The sequence below is a fragment of the Cuculus canorus genome, chromosome 7, assembly GCF_017976375.1.
Source record: "Cuculus canorus isolate bCucCan1 chromosome 7, bCucCan1.pri, whole genome shotgun sequence".
Lineage (NCBI taxonomy): Eukaryota > Metazoa > Chordata > Aves > Cuculiformes > Cuculidae > Cuculus > Cuculus canorus.
Window position 1 is genome coordinate 34,014,328 of NC_071407.1, and position 16,372 is coordinate 34,030,699.

General features: G+C 36.3%; 2 protein-coding genes across 2 annotated transcripts in view; one reads left to right on the top strand and one right to left on the bottom strand.

The window, feature by feature from the left end:
• CFAP46 (cilia and flagella associated protein 46) overlaps nt 1–16,372 on the bottom strand; it is a 74,231-nt gene that overhangs the window by 53,305 nt on the left and 4,554 nt on the right. Inside the window, exons 4-15 of the mRNA XM_054071769.1 lie at nt 15,116–15,180; nt 14,430–14,594; nt 13,230–13,353; nt 11,709–11,803; nt 10,826–10,933; nt 9,775–9,874; nt 6,422–6,520; nt 4,909–5,099; nt 4,003–4,231; nt 2,368–2,488; nt 1,914–2,037; nt 859–989 (exon numbers count right to left, since the gene is read on the bottom strand). Coding sequence (XP_053927744.1) covers nt 859–989; nt 1,914–2,037; nt 2,368–2,488; nt 4,003–4,231; nt 4,909–5,099; nt 6,422–6,520; nt 9,775–9,874; nt 10,826–10,933; nt 11,709–11,803; nt 13,230–13,353; nt 14,430–14,594; nt 15,116–15,180 — 1,552 coding nt within the window. The remainder of the gene's footprint in view (nt 1–858; nt 990–1,913; nt 2,038–2,367; nt 2,489–4,002; nt 4,232–4,908; nt 5,100–6,421; nt 6,521–9,774; nt 9,875–10,825; nt 10,934–11,708; nt 11,804–13,229; nt 13,354–14,429; nt 14,595–15,115; nt 15,181–16,372) is intronic.
• Nucleotides 1–16,372, top strand: part of TCTN3 (tectonic family member 3) — a 46,480-nt gene that overhangs the window by 5,710 nt on the left and 24,398 nt on the right. The window lies entirely within an intron of this gene.

Genomic DNA, 16,372 nt, shown 5'->3' on the forward strand with positions numbered 1-16,372 from the left:
TGAGAAGTGCCTTGACCTCCTGTCTACCCAGGAAAAGTGTTTAGACAGACATGGATAGAATGTCTGAGTATGAGAAAGACACCTTCAACTTGGAGATGCAAAACTTGTGAAACAAACCAGGTAAATTAATGCCATTGTTTAAGTAGAACTTCGAAGCAATCTCAAGTAAAAATGTGGAATACGTTCAATTAACATTGGCTAGAGAAAAAAAGACAGCCAACATGGTGTGTACTAGAATTTCACTGATTCTTAAAAGGGAGATTTACAAATTCCCAGGTAAAAAAATTTTAGCAGAGATATGTAAAAGTCATCAAGCAGCCAATGGTCTGAAAGCGTTCCTTCCCTGAGCTGAGAACTGTTTCAACACGTTTACAAGGTTTTCAGCAGAATCTCAAGGAACAACGCACAATCAATGTCAGATACCTTAGAGGAACCACTAATAAGAGAATTAAGGGTAAACAAAGGGTAAACAATTTTACCATGCAAGCCGCATACAAAGTGCCTGATAATCCATTTCTCGTCAGAGATGGATAATATGAACCTAAACGACCCTTAGGGAACGGACCTATTTTCTTAGATAGGTAGACATATTTCATGTAAGTACTTTTCTTTAGCACTGGTGAAACACTTACAAAGGCAAAGTACGGTTTCAACAAAAAAATGTACTGACTGATTTCTAGATTCAGAAGCAGAAAGAATATTCCATGTATGCCATCAGGCAGTGACAGACAAGAGTCACAAGGAACTTTGGGAATGGGAGGGAAGAAAATAATAATAATATTAGCTGAATCCTTCAAGTAACTCCAATAAATGAGAAAAACTTCTGCTCATAACATTTGAAATAATCTATTCGCTTACCTTTTTTAGGTTTTGTTACCTTCCTAAACAAAGTATCATCACAGAAGAGACAAAATCTGCATGCTGCACGGCAGACATCCCATACTTCTTGTTTACGTGCCACTTTTGCCAAATCTGCCCAAAGTATAATTCTACCAGAGAAAAAGGTTATATAAAGCTACTTTATAGGTAGGATTATCTTCCACGCTTCAGGATCCACAAAAAAAATCATGTCAATAATGATGAGCATCTTAAATAAAATTTCAAATCTAATAGAAATTAATAAATGGAAATTTCTTGTCAGCAGTAAAGACAACACTATTACTTCATTAATTAAAAATAAATACCATCAGCATAACAAGAGTGGGACAAAATTCTTACTTTGGATAGTAACTACACTGAAATTTCAAAATGTCTGTGACACCTCTAATTATCTATCTTATTAACTAAACTAAATATTTCAAAACCAATGTTGGGAGTTTCAAAGCAAGTCTTGAAAATAAATTTGGACTTAGAATTTTTTACAAAACAACTTTGTTTAAATTTCATCCCAGGAATTTTTAGTCCAGGAAAAAAAATGAAATGCCTCCTTTTAAATAAAGAATGAGAAAACCATACACAAGTAGTCAAAACAAAACCTGTGATTTTCCTATGGATTAAGCTTTACAACGGACCACTTCATTTTTTTATAAAAGAAAGTTGTACATGTGATATGGTACAAGGACCTAAAAAGACCCTTCAGCAGATTTTCAATTTTACGTCAAGTTATTCTGCCTTAATCCACTCATTCTTTTATGTGTTCCATTCAGATCAATAAAACAGGTCAGTTTACATGTGTGTTTGAGAGAGTGGATTAGAAATTAGAGAAAGAACACAATTATGCACAGCATGTGAACATCGTGGGACTTTTCACACATAAAGTTAAAAACATGCTTAAATGGTTTGCCAGGGCTGACTGAAGTATTCAGCCTTTTACAAGGTATCATCAAGTGACTTAGCAGCTGCAAAAAGAAACTTTCCTATTAGAGGCTTCCTACACAAGACAAAAGAAATACTTTCTTGTCTATGGTAATTACCTCTCTCTGTTATTTTCATTTCTGAAGTGTTTCCAATGTACATCAACTTTCTCCACACTTTTAATATGATGCTCTGCTTTTGCACAGAGGTAGCTTATTTGACTCCCAATTTTACCTGTGGAAACTTAGCATAGAAAAAGAAGAATTTAAGGTAATTTTTAAGTATTAGAGATCAAAAAATCCACAGGAACGGTATGCAATTTGATTCAACACTACTACAGATGAATTCGGAGGGGAAAACAATAACATTTCCTCTTCCAACATCACAACAAAAACCTTAGATACCTAATGAAAGTGATAGGAGCCTTGCCACAGAATTCAGCAGACCTGTCACTTCACTTGTATTGCAAATATTCTCTATGTGTCGCCACTAAATGTTACATCCAACCTTTAAGACTCTGCAAAGGACTCAAAGTGGAGTGTAGTAACTTTTAGTCACACATACATAGATTACCTTTAGCTTCATTTTCACTGTCGAGGACTATCTGAAACGAATCAGGAGCTAGTGCAAGACCTGCATTTACCAGAAGGGATCTCTTTTTCCTCACATCATCCTTCTGCTGTGCTCTTTTAGCCTACGTAAAGAAAAACACTAATTGTGATAAGGTTCATTTTTCTATATTCCTATTTATAGATTTGATTTATTAAACACAGCAGAATGCAGATCACAGAGCTTGGTACTACCAAAAAAACACCAACAGGAATTGTAGGACTATTTTACACGTCATTCTGCAGTATTATTGTTGATGAAAGTGACCGTAGAACTTTGGTTGATCTTGACATGACTGGGGAAATGGGTATAAACTGGAGAGGGGCAGATTTAGACTAGACACAAGGAAGAATTTCTTCACTATGAGAGTCGTGAGACACTGGCCCAGGCTGCCCAGCGAAGCTGTGGCTGCCCCATCCCTGGAAGTATTCAAGGCCACATTGGATGGGGCTTTAATCCCTGATCTAGCAGGAGGTGTCCCTGACCATGGCAGGGGAGGTGGAACTAGATGATCTTGAAGGTTCCTTCCAACCCAAACTACTCTATGATTCTAAGATTCTATAAATACATCAATGATAACTGACTATAAAGTACTGCTCGTGCTCCTCAAAGATATTTATAGTACGTTCCTTAGCAAATAACCTGCCATTATGTTATACTTTCTTAACTAAAGAACGGTATTTATTTAGAAACCAACAATAACATATCTGTTGTTCAATAACTAGGAACTGCTACAAAATATAAGAAGTTCCTAGTCCACTCAGAATTAGCCAAAGCCAGAGGAGGTGTAAGCACTTTTTCAGAAATAACATTTAAACAGAGTAAGCCTGCCTGGCTTACTTATTATCCTGATTATAATAGGATAATATAATAATATATTAATAGATTATATTTTAAAAAAGCATTAAAACTAGACCTAAAAATTTCATTTTTCTTTGTCTTACCAATAGACACATGAACTCACCAGCAGATTTCCAGTACTGATTTAAGTTCAGTGAATACATCTTAATTTCTGTGAATATCCCAAATGATGTACAGCTGTAATTTCTTTTAGCCAACTAACAATCAGCTGCCTATATGATATTTGTTCAGGTGCTGAGGCACCACAACTGAATCAGTAGAATAACTCATAACATCTAGACTGTGACTTTCGATGATATTATTCAGCAACCCTTTTTAACTGTGACATAATACTGATTTATCTTAAAGCCAGCTAGGATGTCTATAGGTATATGGCCACTGCTCCCCTCATTAATTAAACCACTGTACCACACAATGAAATATTAATTGTTGACAATTATGAATAGGCTTGGGTTTTTGCTGATATTTTTGCAAATGAATAACTTCCCCTGCTCCAGGAAACGAGCTTTGAACATAATTGGAATAAATCCTCTGCCACCATCTTCAGATTGTGAAGCAGCAGGACCACCATCGAGAGAACTCGGAGAGCTTTTCTCAGCAATTACCTAACACAAGCCTGCTGAAAGTAGGCTGATGCTGGCTCTGCTAATATGCAGTTCTACTGAGCAGCTGGCTTTCTGCTGCCAGAATTTAATAAGAGAAGCTATTTCAGCTACTGGCATTACTCTTCAAGATTACCTGCTCAATGATCATTACAGCCCGATCTTCTGGACGCTCAGGTGACTTGTACAGCATAGTGCACAAGCGAAGACGGTTCAAAATCAATCTTAGATGCTCCTGATACTGCCCACTGCTGTCTAACTGTATAGCTTTTTGCAAATGTTCCATGGCAGTCTCTATTCTGTCGCCATCTTCTTCAATACGAGCTATTTCCATATGAACTTGGCAACGCAACAAAATCAACAAACTAAGGAATGCAAATTCAAATGTAAACTGTTAAAATGAGGTAAACCAAAATTCTTAGACCTAAAAATCACCGAAAAGTGAAACTCATTGATTAAAAGTGACTCCGGTATGAAAAGAGAGACTCCCTTTCTAACTTGCCCGTCTCTTTCATTTTCACTGACATGCCTTTTAAATGAAATTACTTAGAAAATTTAACCACACTGTAGCTCCATTAGGCCTGCATGAAAAAACTCAATACATCTTTATATAAATCATAATACACATCATAATACAGAAGCTATGATGGTTATTAACAGTAATTTTTAATAGTATACTTTTATCCAAAAAAAGTGATGTTAATTGAAGAATCCTAACCACATTCTATCACATTTACTCGTAGTGCAGCTTTGGAAATTTCTCACACAATTTTGATTGACTATGGTATTTTTCAGTTCTTAACAAATTTCAGTATTTGCTGAAGGCCATTAAACAGTGTGAGATTTTGCCTGAAAGGAACCTATATTTAATTGATTAATGAGGAAATGTATGCCATACACATGCCATTAATTTATTACAAGCTAGCGGAAAAATTTCAAAGACATTTAGCATCATAGAGCCTGAGCTTTTAAATGAGTTTTATGCTCAGTCTTTAGACCTTTCAAAGTAACAAACAAAAAAGTACACAGCATAGGAAATTACCTGTCAATCTCTTCAAGGACGTCAGCAACCGCTATCAATGGCTTTCGCACACGGTTGTGCAAACTTTGTTGTAGCAGTGGTAAGCACAGATTCCACAGGGTTGCACAAACAACCTGAATCACATCAGGATCTCCCAACTGAATGGCACGTTTTAAGGTTAATTCAAGATTTTTTATCAATTCCAGCTGAGCCTACACAAACGAAAAAATTAATTAGCAGTTATGGCATTTAACAAGCAAGACTTCTTACAAGTTCCTCCGAATTTTAATCTTCAACCTGTTGTTTCCAACAGAAAGCATTGCCTCAGTCAGCAGATTTCAGAAACTCTTTTTTTACTTCTTATTTTAAAAGACTTTTTTTAATAAAAACTTTTTTTTAAAAAAAAAGTGATTGATTACTAAGGAATATTTCTTTTAGGCACTCCATGCTGCTACTACCTTTCAGGCACAAGGCCGTCAGCTATTCCTCTCTCCTATAATAAACAGAAATCTATAATTGTGAAATCTCTGTGAATTCAGACAGCTTACCTGCTTTTCTTTTTTTTTATACTAAGCTACCAATGCAGTGTAGGAGAGGAAATGAAGAAATATTATGAATAGGATTTGCCACACTGTCTATTAAACTGTGTTCCTGTTAAACCTAAAAGCAAATCTTCACCCATAGTAACAGACATTCATTAATTATGAAGTCCTTAGAGGCTTTATGACAAAAAAAGGAAAAAGAAATCAAACAAAAAACCTCTCCAACTGCAGACACTGTGGTAGGAATATTTAGAAATATCTAAATATCCTTTTTTTTTTTAATTATTCAAGCAGTATTAGTGATGTTTCATACCACGAGGAATTTTCTTTTCAGTCATAGCCAGGACTAAGTTAATGCAATAACTCTATTGGTTTCCATGAAGTATATTCGTACTTCCCATTTTAGTAACTTTGTGTCTCTAATAGCTGCTCTAAATTGCTCATTGCAGGCACCTATCTAATCCAATTGATATTAACAATTCAGGGGTTTGCTTTTGATGGTCTGAATGGTAACTGAGTCAACTGAATATAGAAATCTAAGAAAATCCCACCCAGTGTGACAATTCATCAGGAATCTCTGCATTTCTCTAATACAAGAATTTATCTCAGATAGCCCATAACATGCAATAATGGTTGAATTGGACTCTCTGACCCTTATGGATTCCTTCCAACTAGAGATTTTCTCTGAAAATACCTCCCATAAATTTAAAATATGAAAACAAGAGAGCGCTGCCTTTGCATGCCTTAATGCTACCATCTTCACCCTGAGAAAGTAATATATTATGAACCTTTCTAATAAGTCAGAAGACTTAAGGGAAGAACATACAACTGATTTGCTGGTGCGGGTTTTTTTCTTGGTAGCCCAGTTACAGAGCAGATAAAGTTTAAAATAATTTCTGATCAGTAATTAAGACACACTAATCTAAAGCAATTTTTCAAGTTCAACAAATTAAAACTTCTACTTTTCTCAAAGTAAATGTTAAGGAACGTACCTCAACGACTCCTTTGGTATAAGTCACAATTTTAGGGCCAATTTTTTTAGTTTTATATTCACATTCCAGGCATTCTATTTCAATAAGTTTCCCTTGCTCCTGTAAAGCAGTAATATACAAAATGCTGATTTTAATCATTAAAAGGGAACACAGTTAAGATCAAACACATGCAATTACACTAATACAGCACTACGCTTTCCTACTGAAAATCCAACTATACTAATTAACTGAAACAATCAAAAGCGAGTAGAATTTGTTGTTTAAACAGCAGTCACTTCTTACAAAGCTGAACCTGCAAAATAACTTTTCCAGGACTTTTACAGCTGTTGATTGCCAGACTTTGCAACAGGAAAACTAGTGTAGACTTGATTTTTCCTATACTGTAATTTTATTTCAGTTCTCATAGATTCTTGCTCACTAATGTTATTAAAAAGGTACATGTTTGGAATAAGGGAGAGCTAGTCAAGACAGAAAGGATTTATCTTGATGGGTAGTACAAACTTTAAGTGGAAAGAAGAGGTCAAATTTTTAACACCTCTAGAAAGATCTGGTTATTAAATCATACAAATTGTAGGTATGCATCACCTAAGATACTTTGCATTTGGTTTCATGTGGTGCAGTATGGAAAGCCAGAGAGCATCTCTATTCATCATTCATTATGAATTATTATCAAATCACTCAGCATGACCTTTGTTAATTTAACATCCCCATGACAGGAAAACAGATGAGATCTTGAAAAATGTAGATGGATGTAGAACTGCCATTATCATGTAATGACAAATACACAGAGAGATGGAATTCATGTTACAGATGAGAAATCCGTCAGTATCTTGTAAAAGCCAAGGAACTGGAACTTGATAGAGATTTTCCTCACCCTACCACGAAGTGGTCACTATCAAAACTACACTGAGCGATCTGAAGATGGTCACTTAAACATCCACTCACTCTTAGGGAGAAGGCTGAAACAGAAGCAATGCTTCTCTACTGTTACCACAGGAGGAACATTTGCTACTCCTGCCTATACAACTACTCGAACTAAATCTTTCTGAATCTTTGATCTAGGGGATTTAAGCACATCTTCCAGTGGAATGCTACCAAATCCGGTATGATTTTAGACTTGTGGGAAATTTTGAGAAAAAACGGGCCTGAAGCAGACAGCTGGAATAAAAAAAAAAACAGTAAAGATAAGTAAAATTTACACGACAGGCCACTTAAAGTAGGATCATTACAACAGAAATTTGGAAATATGCATTGATGAAGGAGACGCAGACCTGATAATCTTCTCCAAGCATATTCTTTTAATCAGCACGGCATACAGAAGTCACAATAAGTTATTACTCCTGGCCTCTCTCATGCAGGCAGACCTTTACACAACTTTTCAGTTTCCGAACTTCAGTCAAACAGGATGTTTTTGGTTTCGTCTATTCTACACTCTTGTGACTGTTTTCAGTCATATATACAGTTCATCTATTCTGAGCTGGTATTTTTCCAGCCTGGCCTTCTCACACATTCAAGATTTGTTATCCTGTGTGTCTAGTTCGGAACGCCTGGTCTTTTTAATAATGTTTATTCTAATACACTTGGTACCACCTTCATGCCTTACCTTAGCCCCAACTAATCTTCCATATAGTTGGTGTCGCTCCCACAGAAATACATTTTGAAACTTGTTTGGCAGTATTTGCCACTTACATTTCCTTACATGCACATTTCAGGTAACTGAAAACTACTCATGGGGATCCCAACACAACCAGGCACTTTCGCATATGTTTTCGTATCTGAAAAATAGACTGAATTTCTGAATACGGGGATGAACAGTTCTGTTTCTCAACAGCTGCACTGATTTTGGCTGGGATAGTTTTCTTCATAGTAGCTTGTATGGGGCTGTGTTTTGGAACTGTGCTGGAAACAAGTGGTGAGAAAGGGATGTTTCAGTCACTGCTGAGCAGGCCTTGCACAATGTCAAGGCTTTTTCTGCTCCTCACCCCACCAGTGAGTGCTGAGGGGCACATGAAGTTGGCAGGGGACACAGCCAGGACAGCTGACTCCAACGACATAGGGATATTCCAGACCACATGATGTCACACTCAGCATAAAAAGCTGGCGGGAAGGTTAGCAGGGGATGCATTGCTCAGGACTGGCTGGGCATCAGTTGCTTGGTGGAATTGTTTTCATTTGCATCAATTATCATTTTTTAGGGGCTGCTTTCCTCTGTTACTTATTTCTCCTCTCTTCCTTACAATTTTATTATTATTGTTATTGTTGTCATGATCATTATGTCTTTTTACTATTAAACTGTTTTTATCTCAGCCCATGAGTTTTCCTCACTTTTACCCTTCTGATTCTCTCCCCCATCCCACTGATGGGGGAGTGAGTGAGCAGCCATGCGGTGCTTAGTTGCTGGCTGGGGTTAAACCAAAACAATGGGAGAGAAAAAACAAAATCTCAGGTCCTGCTGGACATAAGAACCAAAAAGAGCATACACATTGAAACACCAGTCAGTAGGGAAATCACACAGAATTTTAATCTAAGAATACTCCTACAGTAACATTGAAAAAAAAATACTACAGGCAAGTAAAAATTATTAAATGTTAGTAAATAACAAACCAAATACTAGTTTGACGGAAAACAAATCATTCCTATGAAAGGAAATTGGGAAATGTATAAGAACAAACATTATCAGAAAAGATCCACACACAGGAAAGGATTTGGGAGTGTAGTGTGCGGCACAAGATCCTTGGATTTCTCACTCCAATGACAGAATTATCCTGCTTAAGTCCTACTTTCCAGAAAATGTAACAACTCTGGAGCTTTTTTTTTTGGCAAGCTTTTTTGAGCTCCTCCTCCCCTCAGTCCCCTAATCATGCTCCAGACAAATGCTTTGTTTTCTCCTCATCAAACTTTCACATGCTCTTCTGCAAGGCTGATATTGTACTCATGAAGACTAAAGTGAATACAGGTAACTCAGACTTCTTTTAGAGCTTACATCTTGGTGACCATTTACAAACTCAATGAGTAAACAGGTTGGATCTTCAAAACCCGCAGGCAGCATTTAACTTCCAATCAAACTGTTCCACAGATAAACATAGGCAAAAATCTACGTTAACATTTATTTGCCAAATATAACTGCACTGCTTATTACCCTACTCTACCTATACCCTAACTTCTGATCTTACATCTTGTCTCTAGTTTAGAAATAGATCACTTATCCGAGTATTTATTTATAGTAATGAATACACGAACAATAGAGAGATGGACAGAAGACCCCACAACTACCAATATTATTTTAGAAGTATAATTATGGGGCAGGGGGGTAAAACCATAATAACTTAATCATAATTAATACTAATACTCACAGTAATGCCAGCTCTCTTCAGATCAAGTATACAATCATATGCAAGATCAATGCAGTTTGCTTTCATAGAAAAACGAGCCAATTCCAGAATCAAAGGAATCCTTCAAAAACAAAAACATCCCTTCAGGAAATCCGATTCTGCTCTTTTATAGAATAAGAAAAACACTATTTGGAAGAAACTTTAGGCAATGTATCTGAAAAGCCTGAAGTCATCTAAACATTGGAGGACATTTCATGATACTAGTAAGGCTCATAGTTAACAAGGAAAAAGTGAAAAGACTGAATTGGCTACATGAAAACACAAAGGTTCCTCTGTTCGTGGAAAATAATTAGTATACTTTAATGTAGTCTTGCACAAACTGTTCCTGAAGAACATAAAAAAAATGCAGAATGAAACATATGCAGCACAAAGACAGTTAAATGGCAACTGAAGATTGCAGGTAATTCTGTAAACAAAATGCAGCCAAGTGGCACACTGCTTAAATTGTTCAGTTATTTAGGAACTAAGAACACAGAACACACACAGTAGGAAATTGTGTTCTAAATGTCTGGATCTCTGTAAATAACCAAACAAACATAGTGTACTGTCTGAGACAGGAGAACTAACGAGTAAAAATGTGGTATTGCTTCAATACGCAACAGCTGTGATACAACTGCTGGATAGAGAGTGCAGTTTAGTTTGCATTTCAACATTATGCTTAAGTTGGGGAGGGCCCCAAGAAAGGCTAAAAAGGACTCAAAGTCTGAAAAGCACTTAGCAATTCTAAGGCCTTTGAAAAATCTCATTTATCAACAGGAATGGGTTATGGAAAGATTTAATCATGTTATACAAATGCTATATGGAAGAAAATACTTAATCTTGGGATCTTTAATAAAGCTTAATGGGACTTTTGCCTTTTTTTAAGATGACTTAAGCATTAATGCAACACAAACTATTATAACTAGGTACGAGTTCACTCTCTTCAAGCTCAACAGGAATTTTGACAGACTTCAATGGAAGCAGGATAGGCTTCAGCATCAACTTTCATGGGGCTGTGACAAGAAAAACTCACTTCACACTGAGAACGGACGCTGGAGGTACATCATATTGTTTCAAAAGTAGATATACAGAATTCAGATCCGCGGTGGCATCACCTGGAAATTCATTTGTGTCCCATTGCCTGCAATATATTAGGAATGGACCATAATGTTTCGTAAGAAATACTGAATTAAAAATTTGAAGTAATTCTCCTAACTTTAGAATGCATGGCTCTTAGGCCAATGTATCAGTAGGATACCTGGATTTTGACATATCAAAAATTAAAACATCAAGTCAACAAAACCTAGTTCAGTCTGCCAAGTTACTCAGAGAAAGCCAGATGCAAAACACAAAGAACATTTCAACATACGAATTAATACTTCAGATGGCAAAGTAAATTTTATTCCAGAAGGAAAGAAAAATGGTGCACAAAACACCTTTCTTATATGTCACCGTCAACCAATCCACTGTTCCAAGAAACAAATTAATACTTTTAAAGGAAGGGGAAGGGCTGAGGCATTGAAAGAAAAAAAGATTAAACGAGATTTTTGTTACGACATCTAAGTTTCAAAATTGTATTGTGTTTTAGTCGTGATTTCCCCACTTCTTCTTTACTCTCTCATACACGACTTGTACACCAAACTGCAATCTGTTTTGCAATCTCTTCATTCTTTCAGCTGAGGATATTTGTACAACACCCAGTTCCCTACATTCCCAAAGAACTACCTTATTTTTTAGCTAAGGCTGTGTTCTAAGCAGGCCTGACAGTCACTACCATCATTACAGTTTTCCTTTTCAGAAACTAAACTTTGCAATAGCTTAGCTTTTTCTACTGGCATACAAGATACCAGAATCTGACCCTATCTCTGCAACACCCAGCATCAAAGTATGTGTAGAGGATACATCTTAATACTTACAATTTTAATATCTGCATTTTATAAATAACTGAAAAATGGATGGAGTTTTTTATTTCTGTCTCTATCTGGGAAGTATTCATTAGTTTGTGATATACCTATAAAGTAAAAATTTAACGATTAATTTACTAGATAAACAAAAAAAAGGAAAGACACTCAACAGGGCTAAAATAAAGCAAGTATGTTTACGGTAGGCTTTTCCATGGACTTTAAAGGCAGAGAGGCTACCAAGATAATCTATGTTGCTCTGCAGAAATACCACAAAGATCACCTAGTAGAGCTATATTAATTGTCACACAGCAAAGAACAGGTGTACTAGCACAAATCTAAATGTGGAACTAACATCTGAGTTAGAATCCTAACGAATGCATTTTAATAACAACTTTTGATGACACTCATTCTGAAATCATCTCATCCAGCTTTGAGAAATGAGCCCTCTTCAAGATTTATGTGTAACAATAAATTAATATATTAAAAAAATATTATGAAGAAATTACAAAGAACTGTAGTTACTTCAATGTAATTGTAGAGCTACACATTAAACATGTAAATGTTAATTAAATTAATGCTAATTAAATGTTAAATAATTTCATCTGACTCTCCCACAGTGGCTACCCACAGCACTCAATACTGATTACTTAACCTGTACTGGAACAGCAAGTTTTGCAGGGCTTCAGTATGCTGTTACTAATGCACTCAATAGTGTAAATTTTATTTCTGTAGCCCTGCTGATACACGTAGCCCAAGTACAATTTTAGAGATACTTTATTCTTCTGCTTAAGGCTACTGTCAAATAGCTTTGCTCAACATTGCCTTGAAAAAGATACAAAAGTCATTTTTACCTCACCTAGATGCTACGGCTTCATCAATATTGCACCTCTGGAAGGCTGTATATTGGTTCTCTTAAATTCAAATCTCAGAGAACATTATACTATAAACAATACCCTCTGGAAGTGCTGTGATCAGGAGTGGACAGAATAAAGACAACACACAATGTAGCAGAATGAAAGACAATATCACTGCATGCACCCTCCGAGTTTTATTTTCCTGTTCCTGCTTTTGCCACATTTGTCTTCACCCTCTTAATGCCCAAACTGAGGGCATGCAAGAAAGGTGAACTATTGTCATATTCTTTGAGTCCTAGGACTATTTACAGGGTTTGAGTTGGGTCATTTAAATATTTATCAGCATAAGAATAGTCAACAGATGCTAAATATGTCCTCAATGGCACAAGGTTGGTTTCGTTATATCCTCTACATCTTCCGTGTTATTAGTAATTAATGCCAAACAGCAACGGTTATGCCAATGATATTATGTTGTAATAAAATATCCTGGAGCAGTAGGGACCTCTGTAGCTTATTGTATCAAAAATATATAAATTGTAATAAATCTCTGCACATCTACTGGATTGTACGGTACCTTGCAAAATTTAAATGAAAGAAACAATATATTTAACAATATAACTATGATCTTGCAAAAGGTACTCCTGTCTTACTGGGAGTTTAAAATATTTTACAGCATTACCATCAGAGAAAATATTTGAGGGTATTTATCTGGAACATTTTCTTTAATAAAGACTGCTGCAGTAGACGCAAAGTCTTTTGCTTCTTCCAGTTTTGAAGCATCGAGGAAGCACTCAAGTAAATTTCTGCAGATCAAATAAATATTTGTGTTAAATAGTTACTAACACTTTCCGAAATATTTCTTTTTTCTATTTTTTCAACAGACTCTTCATATTCAAGGTATCACTCCTAAATGCAGTACAAGCAATTAGTGCTATAGAGCTTTGCTTCAACAAGAAAGAGGTCTCCTAACTTCTACATATTTGTTTCTTCCAGAGATATACAGCTGTTAACACACATTTACTGCAGATCACAAAAATAATCTTGGAAAAGGAGATTTTTGTGAAAACTCTTCTTTACAGGACACCTGGAATTACAATGGTTAATTATTTGAAGTTGTATGAGAAAAACATTTCCCTGAGATGTATTCTAAAATACTCCCTTAATTAATTCTATCGATAAGAACCACACAGTGCCACATTGCACACTAAAGCATGCGACCGACGTGCAACCACATCACGACTGAATGACAATTCTGCACTGTTCTTAATTGCTGTATTTGCAATACAAATAATTATTTCGCTCATTGATATGTCATGAAGTTTCATTTCAAAATACTGTTATGGGTTATCAAGAGGAAAAAATAGTAAGAGAGATAACTCAGGCCAATGTATGAAATATTTTCATAATGAAGAAGGAGGAAATTAGAAGGTACCCTATATATGTTCTCATAACTTTACGTGGTTGTTTCTTTCTCTTCAGGGATCAGAGACAGAAGAGCTCTTTGATTACATATTTAAAGTTAAGTTTCTTTATGTGAAAAAATTAGTTCTTAAAGAAAATGGGTGTTTGTTTTTCTCCTTGCTTGAAAGGACTGGACATAAGCAATGACTGAAACGCTACATCCAAAATGACTATTATACTTCAGATCAAACCTAGGGCCTGACTGCCTCTGCCACTAAAATTTTAACTTCAAACTAAATATTAAAATGAAGCATCATTTATGCTAAGTGTACCTTTAAAAAGTTAAAAAATTTGAGTTCAGCTTTCCATAATAAATTTATCTACAATGTTACCACTCTATTAAAGACTACCTCAGATGGCAGCCACGGGTACAAGAGGACTACAGGACACCCATAACAAAAAATACAATTAAACTTACATCATGAGTTCTGCTCTCCATTCACTGTCTTGCTCTTCAGTTTGGTTTAATGCTTTAACAATCTGAGAAAGGCTGGGAATAAGACAACAGCGGAATCCAGGCTTAAGATACGGCCTCACAAGTTGCCAATAAAGAACTGAGGCATTATATGTCAAAAAATAGTATCTGAAAAGTAAGAATCAAGAATTTAGTATTTCACGGACCTAGAAAAACATAAAATTACAGCCAGAGTATTTTAAGACACTTCTAAGAAGCAAAAATTGGAACTTTTCCTGTGTGTTTAGATAAGAACCAATCCTAAGAACACAAGTACAGCACAATAAGCATACAATAATTCTTGCAACCACACTCTAATCAGTAATTAAGCGCTTAAAATAAATCAACATGCTGCTCTCCTCCTACACATCATAAGTATAACAGGTGAAAAGCTCAGGGATACCTTCCAGCCTTAAACAGGCTGATTCATCCCATCTTTTTAACGCTGTTCAGTATTCTTACATTGTTCCAGCAACCACAGCAGTGACAGAAGAGCAGTAGCAGAATGGAAGGAAAATCCACAAAAGCAAAATAAAACAAGCCAATACAACTCCAGATTATTTAGTCAAAATTTGAGACAAACGACTACTAAAACCTAACTCAGTAATATTTCCTTATATTAAGGAGTTAATCCTGTCAGTAGGGCTCACCTTCGATCATGGGTGGCAAAATCTATTGCCTTCATAAAAAACAGCACAAACTTTTCAAACTCTTCCTAGAACAGACCAGAAAAAAAACCATTCTCAATTAAAACAAGCTGTCATAATAAATTCCTGCCATAGAAATAGAATAACTGAAAAACAGAAGCATTGCCTGTTACTATGTTTTCCAGATTTTGAATTTTAAGACTATATTTTCACTTTCTTTCGTTTCTGGCAAAGTTTCATTATTGGACAAAACTGCGAAGCTGCATACTTTTTAACCTTTCAGCAAAGAAGCTCAGAAATGTCCAAGAACAAAGCCAGGACAAAAAATAATATTGGTTTGTCCCATCGGAAAAATTGAAGGTATTATTTTCTTCAGAAAAGCTCTAACAAGAATTTGTCAGGCATTCTCTTTTTATCACTAAAGCAGCCAGGAAGCAGCTTTTTGGAGGAGGACCCAGAGTCCCGGTGGACATCAACCTCAACACAAAGCCAGCAGCGTGCCCTTGCCACAAAGGCAACCAACAGCGCCCTGGGCAGCCTCAGGAGAAGCACTGCCAGCAGGTCGAGCAAGGTGATCCTTCAACCTCTACTCTGCACTGGTGAGGTCACATCTGGAGGACTGTGCCCAGTTCTGGGCTCCACACTACAAAAGAGACGTGGACACCGTGGAGAAAGACTGATGAAGGGTTGCAAAGATGATGAAGTGACCGGAAAAATCTCTCATATGAGGAAAGGCTGAGAGAGCTGAATCTGTTTATTAGCCTGGAGAAGGTGACTCATGGGAAGATCTCATCAGCATGTACAAATATCTGAAGTGAGGGTATAAAGAAGATGGATAAGAACATAAAAAGAGATTTTTGGAAGCCTAAGAGTGGAAATGCAGTGGAAATGGCAAAGCAGTGGAAATGGCAAAGCGGAGGTGGGAGTGGATGGGCAGGAAGGCGATGACACCAGAGGGCTCTCTATAGTGAAACAGAACAGAATCACCAAAAACTCCATTGGAGTTGGCACTGATGTACTAGACTCTGCAACTGACATAAGAAGCCTACTGAGCAATGAGTGGGAACTGTCCCAAGAAAGAGAAAAACAGGATTAAGAACCTGAGAGAAATTACAAGTAAAGCAGAAAAGTTTCACTTGGCCCTTAAAAGCATAATGGTTCGAGTCAATTATGGTTGGACTCAATGATCCTGGAGGTCTTTTCCACCCTAGTGATTCTGTGATAAGCATCTTAATCAGCTAACAAGGATTCCTTAGGATG